General features: G+C 37.8%; 1 protein-coding gene across 5 annotated transcripts in view; it reads right to left on the bottom strand.

The window, feature by feature from the left end:
* The window catches only part of KCNIP4 (potassium voltage-gated channel interacting protein 4), a 385,018-nt gene that overhangs the window by 266,347 nt on the left and 98,432 nt on the right, over window positions 1-20,239 (bottom strand). The window contains exon 1 of one of the 5 annotated variants that reach the window (XM_064418518.1): window positions 16,788-17,043. The exons of the other annotated variants lie outside the window; for them this stretch is intronic. Within the exon in view, the coding sequence (XP_064274588.1) occupies window positions 16,788-16,875 (88 nt within the window). The 5' untranslated portion in view covers window positions 16,876-17,043. Of the gene's footprint in view, window positions 1-16,787; window positions 17,044-20,239 lie in introns of those variants that run through there. 5 annotated transcript variants of the gene reach the window in all.

Raw genomic sequence — 20,239 nt, 5'->3', positions numbered from 1 at the left:
AACAACCTGAAAGCAAATGTGGTATTTAAGTGGTCAGAGTTTACAGGCCCAAAGGAGCAAAAAGAAAGCAGTGAAGAGTCAGGAAATTAAACTCATGATTCGTAGGCACTGACTAAGGAATATGTGAATTTAATGTATGACTAATTACAAACTGGAAAGACAAAACCATTGCTGTATTACAAAGCAAAGTAAACCTTTTTCTCCATTGAGTAACTGCTTGCATTGCAGGGGCAAGAGAATGCAAAGGTAAGGCATGTGAAGAGCTGGTCAGGTAAAAGAGCTCTTGAATGAAGATGGAAGAGACCTGCTGAACTTCACCCAGAGGCAAAGGCCAGAACAGGGAAGGACTGAATCCTTCATCTCTATTTAAACATAAAAACAAACAAACATACTAGATGGAAACTGAACAGTCTCTTTAAGAAAAGATAATTCTAGGGTGAAAGCAGATTAATATCTTTATACAGTATCTCAGCAGAGTCCTTCAAGGACATTCTGCAAACATGCTGCTTGGATATACTTTGAAACCCTTCTTTAAGAATTGTTTGTTGGATATACTTTGAAACTTTTCTCAAAAAGTTGTTTAGCAAATCTTTTTTAGAATTCTTAGTTCAGTTCTGTTTCTTAAGTGAGTAGAAACCAGGGGCTATAGGTCTTCTTTTGAGGGTATATATATCACTATACATGACCTGTGGAAATTGAATGTACACTACAAAACCATTGGAATAGAGTACAGGGAAATCTGCACCTAATTTTTCTCCTTGCATTTACTTAGAGCAGTATTACACAAGAGCCTACCATATATATAAATAAAACCTTGATAAAGTGTCTGGAATATTAATGAGATAATTAAAGAAACCCTATCCCTGAGGTTTCCTATCAGCAAATACACAACTACTTTGATGGCCTATAGCATTCTGGAGACATTCTAAAGCAATATTTTAAGTATGTTTAAAATATATTCTTTGCACCTTTCCTAGTATGAACATTACTAAACTCCTCAAATTTTCTCCTAATACAGATTTATCTAATGAATACAGAAATAATTTAGCACAAAAAATGAACTTTCAATTCAGCAAGTTGAGGAAAAAAAATGAAGAAATATTGATACTATTTCCTATCATTTAAGTACTTTTTTTCTATAACATAAAGAAGCTGAGTTTCCAGAAAAAAACCCTTACTGTACATGACAAGACATATCAAACAAAAAACCAGACACCAGTTTTGACAGCTTACATACTTTGTGTATCAGTAATTGACATCCATTTGGGGACCTATTCTTTGGGTTTTGAAAATAATTCTCTTCCCTGCTGTCTGCTAATTATGTGTTTGAGAGCAGGAACAAACTGTTATTTTAACATCAAGCAGGAACAAACTGTTATTTTAACATCACTCCATACCCTGACATAAGGGAAAAAAAAAAAAAAAAAGAAAGCAGAAACCAGAGCCAAAATCACATGTTCTTAGGAAGACCAAGAAATAAATAAAGAGAGGAATATAAAATGGTCTTCATGGGAAATATTTCCCAGAATTTTTTTCCTACTGCAGTTCAGTACTGCATTTCTACAGAAATGGAAACATCAGAATGCAGATCTTGAGTTCAGGGCCAAGCACTTCAACTTTTCCACTCTATCTACAATGACAAAGGGCTTTGCCTGCTGGAATCCCAGTCTGCACTACAACAGTTCAGCAGCATGAAGGGCAGCTGCGACCAACTGGAAACCAAAGGGGCATTCACAGGCATCAACGTGAGAGGCAGATGCCCTCTTGTCAGCAGTACTGTAAAATAAAAACAAGCAGACAAAAATGCAAACAAATAAAAAACAAAACCAAAAATCCACAAACACCAAAACCAACCCATAGTTTACTGCAATTTCTATAGCTGACTTCTTAAGCTCTTAAGGGATGGGCAGAATTCTTCACACTTACTATTTTCTTGCAAATTATTTGTCAAATTTCGATGCATAATTAAATTGCTTAAAATAAAAATTTAAAAGAAAAATACTAAGGAGAGTAAAAATTATCTATTAAAATCAATGATCTAAATGCAATGGGTTCTTAAAAAAAAAAATCATGACTTCTAGAACACATTCTTTTTTTTTAAATTGTCCAGAGTAAAACAAATTAAATTTTATAAACTTCCATCTGGGATTCAGGATGTTTGATTGCATTTTTACGACCAACTGAAATGAAAATGAGTAGTTTAGTTTGGCAGTTGGTACCGTTCTATGCCTGGAAATTTATCATAGTTTGCCATGTAATTTAAGCACTCAATTTCCAACAGCTACTGCTCTCAGTCTGGGGAGGCAGCAAGGAAAAAAATCTACAACAAATTACACATGATGAATTTTTAGTAGCCCCAGTAGGGGGTTTTTTGTGTCACTAGGAGACAGGATACTGTGCAACAGACTGCCTGAGAGAAGAGGTTAACAAATTGGGTTGTAAAAAGAATCTGTGTGGAAGGTGACCTTCTGAGAAAGGTATTCCAGCCTCTGGCTGGGATAAGGAAAGGGTATGACTGCTGTAGAATTATATTAAAGCAGCTTATCACTCACTTCTGAAAGAGAGTTGTCCTGGCAACTTTGCTGTGCATTGAATCATGTGCTACTGCACTTATGCATTTGTATGCCTTTGACGTATTTTCTTGATTGGACTTTTCAGGAATCCAGTGCTGGAATGCTAAGTCTTTAATCCTACATCATAAGACAGATACCAAGCTACTTAATTGTACCAGAATGACTTCTGCCCCAGGACTGGAAAGGATCAAAGCACAGGCAGCAGTTTTATCCAGTTTTCTTGGACTTCAGCAGAATGTAGGCACCAAGGTCCCATTGCACTTACCCATGAACTGAACCAGCTTGTCCTTGTCAGGGAATTGGTGGTGAAACCAAAGTCTCAAATCAGTTTTGCATTCTATCTAGTCAATCAAGTGTTGTTTTAGAATGACAGATCTTAACGATTGCCAGCAGCGTCCATGGAAGAATCTCTTCAAAGGCATTACTGAGTCTCACAAAGCACTGGAGCAAGAGAGTCATTCCCCTTGTTCTGTTTAGAAGAAATTCACAGTGGCTTATATAGATACACTCTGCACTGGTAATGTGTTTTAATACCTTGTTATTCTAGTACAAATCAAAGAGAAATAGTCACAAAACTCCAAGAGTTTTAAATTCATTTAAACAAATGAGTGGCACACAGGTGCCACTGGTTGTAAGAACACTGATTTTTTGAGGCAGATCTTATGGCATCAGTTCCCTTTCAGGATGTGTATGACCACTTGATTTGGATGCAGTACTTTTAGGAGTTTGCCAGTCTTTAATGATACATTAAAAAAAATATATGTAAAGGCAGGAAATGCAGTAGTTACACGCAGTGACATCACATCAGAGGAAAGTTATAGTGGAGTCCCCAGAAGGCAAATGCCAAAGCTCCAAATGTTCAGCATATTCTTAAGCATCCAGAAACACAGGATGAATAATGAAGCCAGAAAAATCCACAGATGATATTCACTGAAGGGTTTGTGGAAGAACTGCAGAAGGACCACACAGAACTGAGTGACCAGGGATGAAGTGATCAAAGACAGCAGGCAGATGAATAATAATATAAGGCAGGTAGGAAAACCAACTTTACCTCACACCATAGGGTGGTGAATCGAGACAGACTACAAGTACTGAAAAATGGAAACATACTCTTGTAATTCATAGGTCTAAGAAAACACTAGCTTAGCAGCAGGTCCATAAAAACGCATACAAAATATCTTGAATTATTATAGAAGTATGAAAAAGAATTGAAGAGCAACCATATAGAACTGTTATAGTAGGGGGACTACATTTTTGAGTACTACAAGACCTGAATTTCCTAGACTATAAAGGACTTAACAGAAAGTAGCAAAAGCAAAGCTATATATATATATAGGTGTTACCGTGAAGAAAAATATTTATTTTCAAGATTATTATTAAAAAATTATTTTTAAAATTTTTGAAATTTTGGTATATAGTATCAGTTTTGCAAGTACAAAACTATCCTGTAAGGAGACAAAATAAGTGATATTTAAACGCATAGACATAATTCAGAAAAATCTAAGCTGAGCTCTACTCATCTCCTAACTACTGACCTTCAGCATTGCTTCCTATGCCATATTCAATCTGCAGGGAGATGTAAGTGCAGCTAGGATCTTCCACACTGCTTCAGCCTGTAAGTGGGCAGAAACATGAAACAGGATATTTCCACTAGCCATCACTTTCCCAGTCCCCCCTAGGCACAAGTTTGAAGGCTTCTTCCTTGAAATTCTGCTCCTCCATGGCCCAGCTGGCTAAAGCTCCAGCATTGCACATTCCCCTTCCCAGCTCCCAGATCCACAGGCACACTATGATGTTCACTTCATTTTTTCAATTCACTATGGTGCAACCATTTCTGCCTCTCAACCTTTGCCCTGTCAGATTTTAAAGCCAATGCACCTCCAGGTAAGGTGTAGATGTAGTTACAGGGCCCAGTCTATTTAAGTGTGGAATGCTTCATCCCCAGGTATACACTTTGGTGGTATTTCTTAAGCAGTTGTGGTGCAATACGGATCTGGTATTTAATGCAGATAAACTAAATCTGAAAAAAAAAAGTAGCACCACAAAATATAAAATAAAATGTATTGTTTGAAAAGTATTGTAAAAAATTGTTGTTGTTGTTGTTCATACAGTCATACATACAATGAATGCCACAGTGTATGTTTATCTTACAAGTAAGCTGTAGTAGAAAGAAAATCTCAAAACCTAAATTTTCTGACTTTGATCAGCAGCAATACAGCTAAAAGTAAACAGTCAACATAAAAGCACTGAAAAGTGTAAACGCTCTATTTTCTATCATTACATGGCTCTTTTTACTGATAAACTCTACCAGGTAAGATAGGAGATAAGAGTGCTACTAGTGATTTTGTAAATGGGGGGACACACATAGCAAACTGCCCATTTAGACTGTTAAGGTGGATCACAGAATGGATCAGGTTGGGAGGGACCACAGTGGGCCATCTGGTCCAACCTCCCTGCACAAGCAGGGCCATCCCAGAGCACATGGCACAGGACTGTGTCCAGGCAGTTCTTGATTATCTCCAGTGAGGAAGACTCCACAGCTTCTCTGGGCAACCTGTTCATGTGCAGTCATGTACACAGCAAGCAAGTCCTTCCTCGTATTCAGATGGAATTTCCTGGGCATCAGCTTCTGCCCATTGCCTCTCATCCTATTTCTTGTCACCACTGAGCAGAACCTGGCTCCATCCTCCTGACACCCTCCCTTACAGACAGTGATGAGGTCCCCTCACAATTGTCTCCTCTTGAGGCTGCATGGGCCCAGTTCCCTCACTCCCTTAATCATCTTTGTCACCTTCAGCCGGACCCACTCCAGGATATTTACAAGAATTCTATTGCTTTTTGAAGGGTAGTTTCCTCCTTGATGAAAAGGGATATCTTTTTACTATATGGTACAACTTGATTGATGAAAACATCTCAGCAGACGAGTCATGAAAGGACTGGCCTTAGTCCTATACTGTCTCAACAGGATGACATTTCAATTACTGTCACAGTAAGACACTATACGGACAACAGGTAGGTAATTTAATAGATCGGTCCAGAACTTCCTGTAAGCAATACATACAATCCAATTAGTTTCTCACAATAGACTACAGCAGTTATTTGAGGAGCTTCAAGCACTTCATCTGGTAAGTCTTCACAGGGCAGGAATGCCCTGCTGTTTCTATTCCCATCTGCCACTCAGCATTAAAGTTTCAGTGCATTGTGAACATGAATGCGAGGGATGTTGCAGCACTTAAATTCACCTGTGTGTGGCAAGAGGGAGAATGCCTGAATAGCAATGAAACTTCCAAAACCAGCAGTCAGGGTAACAGATACATCAAACTGAAAGTGAGTACTGACTGTCAGCCACCATCACCTCTGTCTCACCCAACATCACCTCAGTCTTCCCCAACATGCATTTCAGTCACTGTTGTAACTCACTGGACTCAAAAATCAGTCCAATTTTGAAGGAATAAATATTTCTACAATGTAAAAATTTTGCCTTCAATGCTAAAGGTTCAGAGTATTGAGAGTGAAGACATGACACCATGCTGTCCCACTAATATTTCTCTCAGACCAAACTCTTCATTGGTACAGATTTGCCTGCAGCTTTACACCAAGGATGAATCTGATACACAATAACATAGAGGCACCAGAGGCTGTGCATAAATGTACATTTTTATTTACTAGTGTCACTTGTGCTTTTTTTTCTCCTCCATCCTCTTTCCTTACCCTCAGCCTTAATTTTCCTTACAGTCTTATTTTATATTTTTTGTTCTCTTGACATTAAGTTGCATCTAATTTTCTTCATTTGGTTACATTTTTAAAAGTTATTAGCTGATTGAATAAGTTAAAGTTTTTCTTGTCCTCAGTAAAAAGCCCTTATGCCTTTTCAAGAATCCTGAGGAGCTGTACCCATAGGCTACTCAGGGAAGTTAATTATTAATTATCAGTAAGGTGGAATAGTTAAGATTAATTCAGTCACTGCTGAGACCCACTCATTCAGAATTAAAATAGAATTTGGTTTCATTTCCTTGAGAAATGAATTATGTTAAATTAAAATGAGGTCACTTCAGTTCTGATTTTTCTAAAATGCAACAGTTTTACTTAATTTCAATTAAATCTTCACATGAAGACAATTCCTTACATTTCTCTTATGTTTTAACTCCTTTTCTGAAGCAGCAATGGAAGCAGCTTACCAAACTTGTGTTAGGCTGCAGTACAGCAATTCAAAAGCAGCTTATCATTGTTGCTTAATATTTGTTTGTCTGGGAACAAACATATGATAATTTGAGGAAATTGACTAAATATATATAATCATTAGCCTCACATTGACAGTAATGAAGCAATTTCAGATGCATTTTCTACAGAAGGCTCTGCAGATTTTACTGCTGTGGATTCCACAGGCATCACTGACAGTGAAATAGATGGTAAGAGTACTGATTGTACCTGAGAGATGCTGATATGAGCACATTTAAAACTTCTACATGAAAATTAACATTATAGAGAAGAGGAATTTATTTTAAACTGGGTGTACTTATAAATTTTAAATATATATTTTTATAAAGGTAAAAATAATAATTTTTACATAATCCAAAATAGTCTAAATAATCAACAGTTGCTTGTCCCAGGTGTATGTACCCATACTATGTGTATTCTAATCGATTAGAAATGAACCCAATTTTTCTGGTCCCAAGCTGGATGCATCTCTTTGTGTGTCCGCACCACATTTGACAGCAACTTTCAGTTTTTAAGTGCTGCAGAAACCAGAGCCCCCAAATCAAATCATGTCTCTGTCCCAAGGAAATCATCTGAGGGGAAAACCTGACCTGGGATTCTTAAAGAAATTCTTCAACTAATGTAATGAAATGTAGTTATTAGAATAAAGAATCTATGGACACATTTTTGAGAAGTAAATGACATAACAGCCCAATTCCTATTTTTAGAGTTGACTAAGGAATCTATTTACTGCTGACCTTTGCAAGTGTTACTATAAATCAAATACAAATGATCAACTGTCACTTTTTTCCCTGAAATTAAATGAAGTTTACAATAGCTGTCACAGAAAGGTCTGCACTGCACAAATTCTCAATGTTGTTTGGCTTTATTCACATGCCTCTTAAAGGGCATTTAAAAAATTACAAATCTGCTGACGAAAACCAGACTAATAGACACAAAATCTAGTACCTCTTTTCGTATTTATTCAATTTCTTAAACTAATGGAGTATGGCTGTTGATGAAAACAGACTTTTTTCCTCTCCATCCCAAACACTTTTATTTTATGTTTAAAATTAATCACACTGCCTAGATGGGGACTCCATAAAAAGCTCAAGAGGGTAAATCAAATTGTAACTAGTATTAAAAGCTAAAGAGTCTATTTGACACACACACACACACATACACACACACACACACACACACACCATGTATTGTACATGCTTACTTTGGGTTTACGTATTCTGAAGAAACAGTAATGACAAACTTAATTTATAAAACTATGGCATCTATATTATTTGGAATAGAACTTCAAATGCAGAATTAAAACAAGTTAGAGTTTAATACTGCAGGAATCTAATAATAACCTATATATGTTACCTGTTCAAAATGTTCAACATTAGCAGAAACGCTCAGTAGCAGGACCCCCTAGACTATCTGCTGTAGCTTTAAAAAGGAAGTTTACAAAATAAAATATTTTTTAATTTTTGGAAGCATTTCAGAGGAGTGAACACCCTAAATCCAAGAGTATACATATTTGTACCATGATACAGATTACACTTAAAAATACAAAGACATACATTTGCACTTAGAATATAAAGGTAGTATCTTAGTTAATGTTAAAAAAAAAGTCATCTGATTTTGACAGCTTTTTGAAAGGAAAAGTTCAGGAGTTTAATTTCAGACAGTTTTTATTTTGTTTGTTTTATTTTAAATTACTTCAAAAGTCAGTATTTCAATTCTGGAAATGAAAGAAGTATTGGAGTGAATTGCATTGTCTTCTATGACAGGCTGTCATCATTGAGAGACAGAAGGCAAGTGAAGAGTTCACATGAGTCAATATTCAAACCAATTCAGAGACACATAAAAATCTATAAGTGGAGTTCAAATGAACTGGGTTATACACAGGAAATATAAATGTTACAAATTAACTGGGTCTGAAAACACAGTAAAGCAAGTAAAGACCATCACACCACACCAGGAAAGAGAACAGAGGTGATGTGACAACTGGGGTCACTGTGTTATTGCCAATAAACAGGTGAGTGCCAGTGTAACGGGACATAAGATTGGCATTCACCAGCCACAAAGCAGCACTGAATTTTATCTGTTCTGCTGTTTCTGTTTGGCTCTATCAGAGCCAGTCACACAGAATAACCAATTAAAGACTGAAGTGCTGTTAGCAGGTAGCTCAGTGCCCACGTATTTCCAAGCCAACATAGCACTGCTATTTTCCAGCTTGGCCATTAACTTTATATCCAAACATGATATTGAACTGGCCATAATTTATCTCTAATGTTCTTACAGAATTCACATATTAAACAAATAAAGAAAATATTTTCTGTTAATACAGGCTCAGATTTAAGATAGCCCTTGCAGACTGTTAAGTATCAACACGTGGTTATCCCAGTTTGGAAGACAGGGACATCCATGAAAGTAAAAGTTAAAATACACACTATCACTCAAGTCACTAAATGTAAGTAGATATATTGTCCTATTTGGGTGAATGAGATTGTCATGGTTTCTCATTTTTATTCCCAGCTTGCATCTTTCCCTTAACTGCCACAAATAAAACTATGAAGCAGATCCAAAAATACTGGGGTTTTAAAACCTCCATTCAAATGGTCAGCTACTGACACTGCTACTGGTAGGATGCACCCATCTTCCCTAGCTATCCCTGATTTAGATGTTACATACTAATTTTTTTCTCACATAACTAGAGTTTCTAATCCCTTTTTAGTGTATTTAATACTACAGGGAAAAAAATGTATATACACATACACTTTCCTATGGACTAGTTCATAGAACTTATCCTAATGCTACTCCATATGTGAAGCCTAACAAACCCAAGATAATAATAAAAAAACCAAACCATAAAGTGATTAGTAACAATAATCTTTAAAAACACTGCCTGAAAAACTATTTCAGTTGACTTCATACTCAGTTTATAACTCCATTTAAATGATCTCCTTTAAACTTCTGGCAATTGCAGGAAGGTGCTGAGGTGAGATCACTTGTTGAGAACAAAAAGAGACAGGATTACAGCTGCTGAAGTGTGGTACTACACCACTGAAACACTGAAAACATCCTAACCCCAGAGAAGTGTATTTTGACTTTTGTGACTGGGTTTTGTGTTTGTTCATTTTTAAATATCAAGACTGATGAAACTGGTGTAAAGTAGCATTTATCAAAGGCTTCATATTTTTCTGAGGTAAAAAAAAAACCCTTACCAATTAGTAAATGTAGGTTGTATTTTCTGATGGCATATTCTTTGATAAAACAGATTACCACACATAGTCTCTAGTCCTTCATTTTGCTTTTTTGTTGTTGTTTTTGCACAGGAATGTTTTGTGGCCTACTGCCAAGAGGAATACATCATCTGAGCATAGGTTGGGAGACCTCCAGCTGCACTCCTCTGACTGTCCTATTTCATGTGCCTATCACTGCCAGAAGTCTGAGACTGTTCAGGAGAGTAGCTTATTCTGAGTTCTTTCAAGGGCTGCTCCTTGGTAAATCCAAGAGGAATCACCTTTTTTTGAATGCAGGTTAGCAATATAAAAACACAGGAACTACCATATTGGTTTAGACTAAGGATCCATCCAGCTCAATATTCTGTCTTCACCAACAGCTGTCAGTGTATGCCCAGTGAAAATGGGAAACAGAAAAAGCACTTAGAACATTTTCCCCTAACACTTTCATAGTCATAGACTACTTTCATCTCAGGGAAATTCTTACATGTTTAATCTAGACAGTGTCTCCCAACAGGTTTATTTTCCAACTCCTTGCCCAGTCCCTCTGGACTCATGCAGAACTTTTTGCACTAACACCCTTTGGTAAGGAGTTTCAGAGGTTTATCAGCCCCAGGGTTTCATTTCTGCCCAGCAGCAAGCTCACCGCTTCTCCATTCAGATATAAAGTTCATTTTGTCCAGCATGTACCACTGCATTTTACCCTACATTGAATTTTATTTGTCATTTTAGTGTCTTTGAGAATCATTGTACATCTCTCTGCAGTAGAAAGTCCTTATAAAAGAAACAAAAACATAACAACCGAAAAACCAGTCTACATTCCAAGATTGTGTTTATTTCAGTTTGCACCCAAATTTCTAATCTAAATATATTATTCTCCATGCTGCTTCTATACTCCAAGCTACTCTGTGAAATGGTTAAATGAAAAGTACACACACAGCGAAGAACTGTATTTTATTGTACAAGGCTAAGACAGTCCTAATGCTACCATTTCCCAACATTTTGTCTGCAGGATTTGGTAACTTTAAAAAAGTTCCTTTAAGAGTATTTTTAAGCATGTTATCAAGTACTGTGCCTTACCTGCAGCTGAATTTTTGGTACTATATTTATAAATTACATCAATGGTTTGGACTCCTACAAGAACAGTACAGTTAATGATGACTACAGGATGCTTTCCAACATGTCATTTGCAAGAGAAGATGAACTGTATCTTTTATTTTAATTAAGATTCAGACTTGGAATGTGAGAGTAAAACCTCAACTTTTTCAACAGAGATTGTATGCTAACTTCGTCCTTTTTTAATTAACACACTGTAAGAAGCCTTAAGACTTCAGTGAGGGCTCTTTTGGAAGATCTGGAAAAAATTTTCCTTAAATAGGTTATATGATGTTAATGCCTGAAAAACATTGGAACATTTGAGTCAAATATTTAAAAATATTCAGGAGAATATGTTTAAAGATTAGGGTGTTGCCTTCAGATGCCCCACTTCAAGGTATCCACTACTGCTTCATGCATCTGTGAAGTTCAGCCTATCTCAAATATGCAGGATTACAGAACTTGAAGCTGAAACATTTTGCACAACACTGAATTGCAAATCAGGAAGAGCAAAGGCAGTCTGTGTAGACCCATTTCTGACGAGGGAAAAATTTATAATTTTTGAGTGTTTAAATGCAATTTATTATAACACATTTTGTGAACAAATTATATTACTTGAAATCCGAGCAATTTTCTACAAAATTGCTGAAAGTTCACAGTAAATCTGCAGCATGTGAGAGGTATATAGGTAGGATTGATATTTTTGAGGGAACAAACAAAATATTTTAAATTTTTTTCCAATTTAAAGTAGAACGCATCTTAAATACATTATGTTAAGGCATTCTCAGCTTTTTCCAGAATATATTTCACATTAGTAGTAGTAGCCTGCTACTAAGCTCAACACATCTTGGTCTTTTGTCTCAGAGCACTGTCTGTACTACAGCCTATTCTAAACAAAATGCCTATTGGAGTGATAATACACAGAAGAATAATGTAATATAAAAGTGTTTTCAAAAGCCAGGTACTCAACAATGCAATAAATGAAAAATCCTAGAAACATTACAGTAGGACTTGGGCAAAATTCACCTAATATATTTAACAAGAGCTAACAACAAAAACAAAACAAAACAAAAATTTGGGGGAGTTTTCGGTTGGTTGATTTTTCAGGTATTGTTCTTTCAAAGTCTGATATTTCATGCTCAAACACCTCTGCCAGGTAGTACATGAAACCTACTCTAAATCCCTGACATTCAGCATCCACCACATGCTCCACTGAAGGGATTTCCCTCAGAGGAAGGTGAATACCAAGACAGCACCCGCAGAAGTTGCCAGTCCTAATCAGGAAATTGAGCAAGCATAAAGTACAATGCAGAATTTCAAATTAAATCTGGAATGCTGTCTTTTAAATTAGTGAGACTTCTTGCCCTAAACAGGACATGGCAAATATTTCACTCTTGCATACTGGAACTTGTGAAATTATCTATAGAGAGAACACTGCACCTCTGTGTAGGAAAAGTTTCTGACACCCCAGAGGTTCAAACTACCTCATAGGCAACAGCCAAGAGATCCCAACCTTGAATCTGGAATTCTTTCCTATTAAAAATAAATGAAAAAAGACTAATTAGGCTCATGAATAATACTGATTTGGCATAAAAAAAAAAAAGAAAGAAAGAAAAAAGAAATATTTCAGCAATAAAGAAGGCATTTGGAAACATATTAAACCTGTTTTCCCATGGATGTTGATGTTTTTAGGTTTTCCATAACATCTTCAAGATAAAAGGTCCTTTTAAAGTAATTTTACGTTATATCCTGTTTGCATAAAAAGGGGAACTTTCTTTTTATCTGCTCTCTTTGTCTCATATTTTTAAGATTATTTTGATTTTGCCTTTTTTTGTCTTTTAATTTATTCTACTTCTCATATTATGCATCATAGAAATTAAGGGAATCTGGTAATCTCATTCAAAAAAAGGCGATTCCTCTTGGATTTACCCAGGAGCAGCCCGTGAAGGAATTCAGACTAAACTACTGTCCTACAGAGTCTCAGACTTTTGGCATTGATAGGCACATGAAATAGGACAGTCAGAGGAGTAGAGTTCTGAGGCCTCCCACAGCTTCAGAGCTATGCTCAGATGATATACTCCTCTTGGCAGTAGGCCACAAAACATTTCTGTGCAAAAACAACAAAAAAGCAAAATGAAGGACTAGAGACTACGTGTGGTAATTTGTTTTATCAAAGAACATGCCATCAGAAAATACAACCTGCATTCACTAATTGGTTTGCTTTTTTTTTCCCTCAGAAAAATATGAAGCCTTTAATAAATGCTACTTTTTACCAATTTAATCAACCTGGAGATTCAAAAACAAAGAAACAAACAAAACCCCCAGAAAATCTAAAGAAGTCAAAAAAACCCACGTCAATCCATAACCTAATCTACAAAAGCCTAGAAGAGTGAGGTAACTTCAGTTTGTTGGAGGGACTACAATTTCACAACCAAGGCTGTTCTCCACTTCATTCCCTGTATACATACATATGTAAACTGGGAATTTGAATCTGTCCTGTAAAACCTGGCCTCCTACATGAATAGGTCATATCAGGCATTTAATAAAAACATGCCTGAAAGAGATGTAATTTTGAAAATCTACCACTAAATTCAGTGGCAGTTTTGGTTCTATCATCTCTTTAATCTTTCATCATTTGTGACAGTTAAGAAAAATTTCATAGCCATTGCTCTGAAATCACTTTTCCTCCATTTTAAAATAATCTGTGACCTACTTCTTGATCTCAAAATGATTAATTTTGTTATTTATAATATAAAAATCCATGTTGCATCCAAAAACTAAAACATTCTCAAGAGCAGTGCCAAGATTTTATGACAGTGTTTCAAAGACCAGGTGCTTGCAAGTCAAGAGGCAGGAGGCAACAAAGTAGGGACTGGTATGATTTTTGGTTTGCCATCTTCAGTGAGGGAATATGTTTCACTTGTGGAAACACGTCAACTTACTAAATAACAGAAATCATGGGAAATTAAAAACTTTGTTTAAAAGACTATTTCTTTTCACTACATTTTGCTATCAATCATAGTGACTTGCTGTAAAAAAAAACTGAGAGAGATCTGGATGTATTCATGCAGAGAGTGCCACTTAAAACCCATTGTAAAGATTTATACAGCATTTACCTTCAAGCAAGGGGGCAGTTTCATTAACATTGGTTCCAGCTGAGTGGACTATGAAGTACAAGTCCATGCTTATGTATTATTACAGACAGCTATATGAGACCATTTTTATTTTAAACATTCAGATTCACCACAGAACAGGTCTGTAGTGCTATAAATGGTTATGAAACACAAGCTATAGAACCAGTAATCAACAGTGACTCCTTAGCCAGGCCCACAGCCAGTAAGCCCAGTCTCCCTCCTATATTACTTTGTTTTGTTTTCTGATCATTGTCACCACACCAGCTGCAGCACAGATTGTACAAATGTATAGATTAAGTATATATTCCACATGCCTACCCATAGAGGAAGAAGGGATGGATTAGACTCAGTGCAAGTACTTTCAAGAATGTGTAGTTCCAAACTATTAAGTATAATTTAAATATTAAAGAACACCTGAAAAAGAAATTAGAAGCCAAATAATATCAACACATAAATTAAATTACATTCACCATTGTGCTTCTTAGTAATCATGTACACTTTGAAATTAATTGGCCACTTGCGTGAGGAGATTGCCTGCTTCTAAAAAGTTAAATAAGCACACTTCTTTGTTTCTGATACCTATCCTAAATTTTTAAATGCTTAAGATAGAAACAGCAGTATCTTTAATATACAAAGTATAACTTTCTATCACTTTCAACTAGGCTTTCTCATTCATCTTCATTAATTATCAACTAATTATCAACAGAATAAATTATGCATTACATTTTTCAGGCAGAACACAACTGGTTTGCAACAGTTGAGGTTACTGAGTAGGACTGGGCTATGCAGGAGTTTAACAGTGGAGCTCTACCTCCCTTGGCATTTCAGGTATTATCACATTATCCTGACCTCATTTGCCACATCATTTGAACATGATGAAGTCTATTAACTTAATAAGAGTAGTAAGATACCATTACCTGCAGTAAAAACAAACTGAAAATCTCCTCAGAAGTATCTCAGCTCTTCCTAAGAGCGGGGATTTTTTGCTTGCTTGCCTTTAAGGAAACACATCTGAGGCCACTCCACTTTGCTTTTTGTCATCGAATACATGCTGCTTAATTGCAAAAAAATAACTTCTTTTAGTGATAGCATATGAATCAGTGTCCACAGCAAGTCCTGGAAATGGTTTTGAACTGTGAGCTCAGAAAGGCTGCAGCACAAATGTCAATCTGAAAAATAGAGTAGTGTGTGCATCATTCACTAGATAGGAAAGGAAAAGCTCGCATGACTTTGTGAAAAGAGTATTGCTATGAATTTCTAACACATCTTTCTTCTTGTATCATATATTATTTAATTTCCATAGCAACCCAAAGGAGCAAGAAACCAGTGTTTTCAGAAAAATATGAATTGATGCAGTTCACAAAAGAGAAACTACAATAGACTAGGAATGATAGAGAAAATAAAGGTAGAGAAATTCTGTTACCAGACACTCAAAGTTATTAAAAAGCTGTGTCAGATTTCCAAAAGTTACAAGCATTCTATGAAGTACACATTGTCAGTGTTTGTGCTATGACTTTTATAGCATTGTAATCCCAAGTCTGATTAATTGTATGCATCAATTCTTCCAATTATTGCTAAAGAGTCAACTTTGCTCTCAAATCTTTTCATCAGTGCCAAAACAAAAAACACAAATAGCCAACACACTACCACCAAATAAATTAAAATAACCAGCTGAAACTTTCAGATGACTTTAAATAAATGGCTTTTAATTCTCAACAATCGTGTTAGCATAATTGGATATTATCTGCTGATGCTGAACTTGCAACTCTGCAAGGGAAAAAAAAGTAACTGAAGTCTAGAAAGAAGAACAATTATATTTTATAAATACAGAATGACATCATGTAAGTTATCATATTTGTCAGCTGTTGAGAACAGCCACAGAAAATGCTGAATTGTGAGAAAAGTATATTTTCCAAAGTGATAAGAAAACTACAGCATCTGCTCAGTCTAGCTTAGAAACCTTCCCTGGTACTGCACACTTTGTCCAAGGTTACAGAAAAAAAAATTACCTATGGAAAGCTGACAACCACTATGTTTCAAATTCCTTACAGGCAAAGCACAAGTGTTATTTACAATTTCCTACAAGATACCATAACATCCCATTGACAGATTGCAGCTGATTTACATTTTTAGATAAGCAAAACCAAGCCTCTGAGAAAGAGAATGTAGTGTGCTTGTTAAAAAATATCAGTCCAAGAAACAGTGAAAATAAAACACATAAGATTCATCCTTTATGACCAACGTGTCTTCTCTGCAGTGCCGTTAACACACACAGGTGGACAGGTGGAACCACGTACACTCACATCCCAGTTTGGGCTCGTGTGTGTAAAGGCTTAGAGAATGTCAGACTGTCTAAACACTATAACATCAGACTATGCTCTGTTTTCATTATGCTTAGCCACAAAGTAGTTCACAGATCTTCTTTTATTATTATTTATAAGATGAAAGGAATGATAATATAAAACAATGACAACCCTGTATTATCCTTAGGCAATTCTCTCGTTATCATGCTGAACAGCTCGACTACAGAGAAAAACAGTCATTACCTGTGTGAAGAGAACCTGTGATTAGCCTGAGAAGGTACTGGGCAAATTTCATTATTTCCCGCTTACACCGCTTCCTACAGCCACTCATCTTAGGCAATGGGGTATTCCTCTGAGGAGAGAGAGCCTGACGACTTTGCCAGTAAAGGGAACAGTTTCTGCCAGCAAACTTCTGGGGCAGCTCAGAGCCTCGCACGGCCTCGCCGCCTCCTCACGGCCGAGCAAACTCCGCCGATCGACCTCGGGTGGCTGCGCAAGGGAGCCCGCGGCGGCCGGCGCTGCGCGGCGCGGGCGCTGCCACGGCACAGCGCGGTGCGGCACGGCTCGGCTGGGCAGGACACGGCTCGGCTGGGCACGACACGACACGACACGGCTCGGCTCGGCACGGCACGGCTCGGCTGGGCAGGACACGACACGACACGGCACGGCACGGCACGGCACGGCTCGGCTCGGGCTCGGCGCGGCGCGCTGCAGGCACTGGCGCGGCCCCCGGCGCCCCCGCGGCCGGACCCGCGGCAGGCGCTGGCCGCGGCGGCTCCGCGGGCGCGCAGCCCGGCGGGCGGGGCGGTGCCGGTGCCCGCCCCACAGCACGGCACGGCACGGCACGGCACGGCACAGCACAGCACAGCACTGCCCCCCGGAGCCGCTCCGCCCTGCGCTCCTCCCGGGGCACGGCAGCGCTCCGCTCCCGCGGTGCCGGGCGGAGGCGAGCCCAGCCCAGAGCGGAGCCCCGCCCGGGCCGGCCGCGCTCGCCGGGGCCGGGGGGACGGTCCTGGCCCTGCCTGACCCGCGGGAGCGCAACCGAGGTGTGCGGGGCTCCCCTCACCTGCGCCCTGCACGTCGGCCTCGGGCCCCGTAGCCTGCGTGAAGGTCATGGAAACGCCAGGGCACTGCAAACGCCCGGGCACTGCACACCTGTACGGCGCGAAGAAATCCTGCAGGTAGCTCTGTGCGGGAGCTGCCCCTGCTTGCCAGCCCCCTGACCTGCGGCAGCTGCAAAAGAGGCTCTGGCACAGTTAGCTTTAGGATGTCTCCAAGAAAGTCTCGTCAGGAAGCTACCTGTACTCCTCACTATTCCATTATAAATTCATTGTTTTCCAACTTGCTGAGAAGTATTTCTTATTAATAAAAATTATCTGCTGTAGTCTACATCCATGACCACAGAACCCAAAGAATATGTTTTCATTTCCCTTACAGTACTTCCCTCATAGAGAACAGCTCTATTGCATTAGAGGGTGATGCAATATGTAATGCCTAATACAGTTAAAAAAAAAAAAAAAAGAAAAAAAGAAAAGACAACCCATTAAGGAAAAGCTTAACAGAAGAAAATCATCAACTGATCTAATTTTATGACAGCACTGACCATAAAACATTTTGGTGAATGCCTTTAAAAAAATTACAATAAACACGAACGCACATTTTCAAGCTATTGTCTATATTATGCAGTGAGCAGAGATAAATACATTATAGACACAATACATCAAAGCATTATCAAAGTTGCAGTTAGATGACACAGTTTCTGTGTCTGCTATCTGAAACACAAGCATGCTGTCTTATGTTTCCAGTGAAGCTACACAGATAATGGAAAGAACCAAAATAAAATAGCTCACAGACGCCCCCAGGTTACTCCAACACAGGGATTAGTCTGAGAAGGATGTGGGCAAATTCCAGTATTTCATGTTTGCACTACTTCCTACAGCCACTCATCTTAAGCAGGAACTAATTTCTTGGCACAGTTTTTTTCTGAAAAGACACAATACATTTTGACCAAAGAAAACCATTCAAAAAAAGACACCCCCCCCCCCAACCCAAAAAACCTACCACAAAAACCTACAAAGAAAACAAACCAACCAACCAACCAACCAACCAACCAACCAACCAACCAACCAACAAAAAACCCCCAACCCAATACACCTCCAACAAAATCCATCAAATTTTGTGGTAATGGAGATGCCAATGTGCCTTAGGGATTTCTGAACTCCTCTGGTCTCTGAAAGGAAAACTCCTTAAGTAACTGGTAGGGGGGAAGAGATACTGAAAGCATAACCCTCTGTCTGTTCTTTAGAAAAGAACTGAAGAGGTCAATGCAAACGGTTCTGAGCTGGAGTCCTTGACCTTTTTAATCCTTTGACATCTCCAATTGCTTAATAGAATTGTCACTAGCAGTGTTACTTCAAAATAAGAGACTGAAAATAACTGAAGCCTGAACAACTGAAATACTGGTTTTCTAAAGCCATAATCATGAATCACCAACACCATGTATTCCTCTTCCTTCACCCAAAAAACCCCTCCAATAAAGCTGTACCACTGTTTGACACTGTTTCCTAAGCCTTTATGTTTCAATACAGCAATAACACTAATTGCTACCTAAGGAAGATTTCATGGAAGATTTTTGACTAGTTTCACCAAGATTTTTTTTTAACAATCAGTGCAGTATTTTATAACAGTGGATCTAAATACATCTCCTAATATTTCTCTGGTCAGCAGGAAAGACTGACTAAGGCTAAAGATTTTATTTTTTTTCCCCAAATGAAGAGAGCAGATCAGAGAAAAGGGGGCAGGAAAGTTAGAATAGAAACTGTAATAAAACCACCATGGTACTTTTGAAAAAATATAGTAAAATAATATGAAAGACAGTTGGACACTATCAACTTCTATATATTGGTAATGTGCCTTTTTTATATTTTTTTAATTGATGGGACACACAAAGGTACTCAGACCGAGCCAGTCTCTTTGCACTGAGGTAAAAAAAATACATTTTATATCTACAAGCTAGGTCCATACCTAATAATTTATATTCCACGGAGCTGAACTAAAACCCGCTGAAAAAGACCCTCTTAATGTCAGAAGATTCTGCATCATTTCCTAGAAATTCCAACTTTGGAACCAGGTACTTAGAAAAAATACTACTTAAGTAAAATGGAGGAAGAATACAACACATGCACACATAACAGAAGTTCTTTTCAGACATTAAGAAAAACAAATGGAAGGAAAAAGTAAAAACACTTTGTAAACTGGATTTTCAAATCGTTTCACCAAGTCCAGCTCATGGGCTCCTACAATAACATAAAATACAAAATTACTTTGTTTTGAAGTGCTTAGCAAGAATGAAATTACTAGGGAGGAAAACATATGCAGTTTTTGTAAAAGATTGTCAACAGCTGCAGTCAAGTTTAAAAGCAAAATGGAAACATCTCTAAATGTACAAAGCATACTATAGTGCAGTCAGGACAAATTAATTGATAATAAAATATTTTATTCCTATGAGGATTTCTACACAAAGCTACAAGACAAATCTTAAAAATCTTTGTCACCATGGCAAGAAAGCAATGCAAAACCAAAAAATGTATGAAATTAAATTCTATTCAGTCAAAAGATGAAATTCCACATGCATTTTTGTAACTTCAATTAGGGTCTCAGCATCACAGGTCCGTGTGCCAGGCTCACCTGTTGTC

The sequence above is a fragment of the Passer domesticus genome, chromosome 4, assembly GCF_036417665.1.
Source record: "Passer domesticus isolate bPasDom1 chromosome 4, bPasDom1.hap1, whole genome shotgun sequence".
Taxonomy (NCBI): Eukaryota; Metazoa; Chordata; class Aves; order Passeriformes; family Passeridae; genus Passer; species Passer domesticus.
The sequence above is the reverse complement of the archived record's forward strand: the minus strand, read 5'-3'. Positions and strand labels throughout refer to the sequence as shown.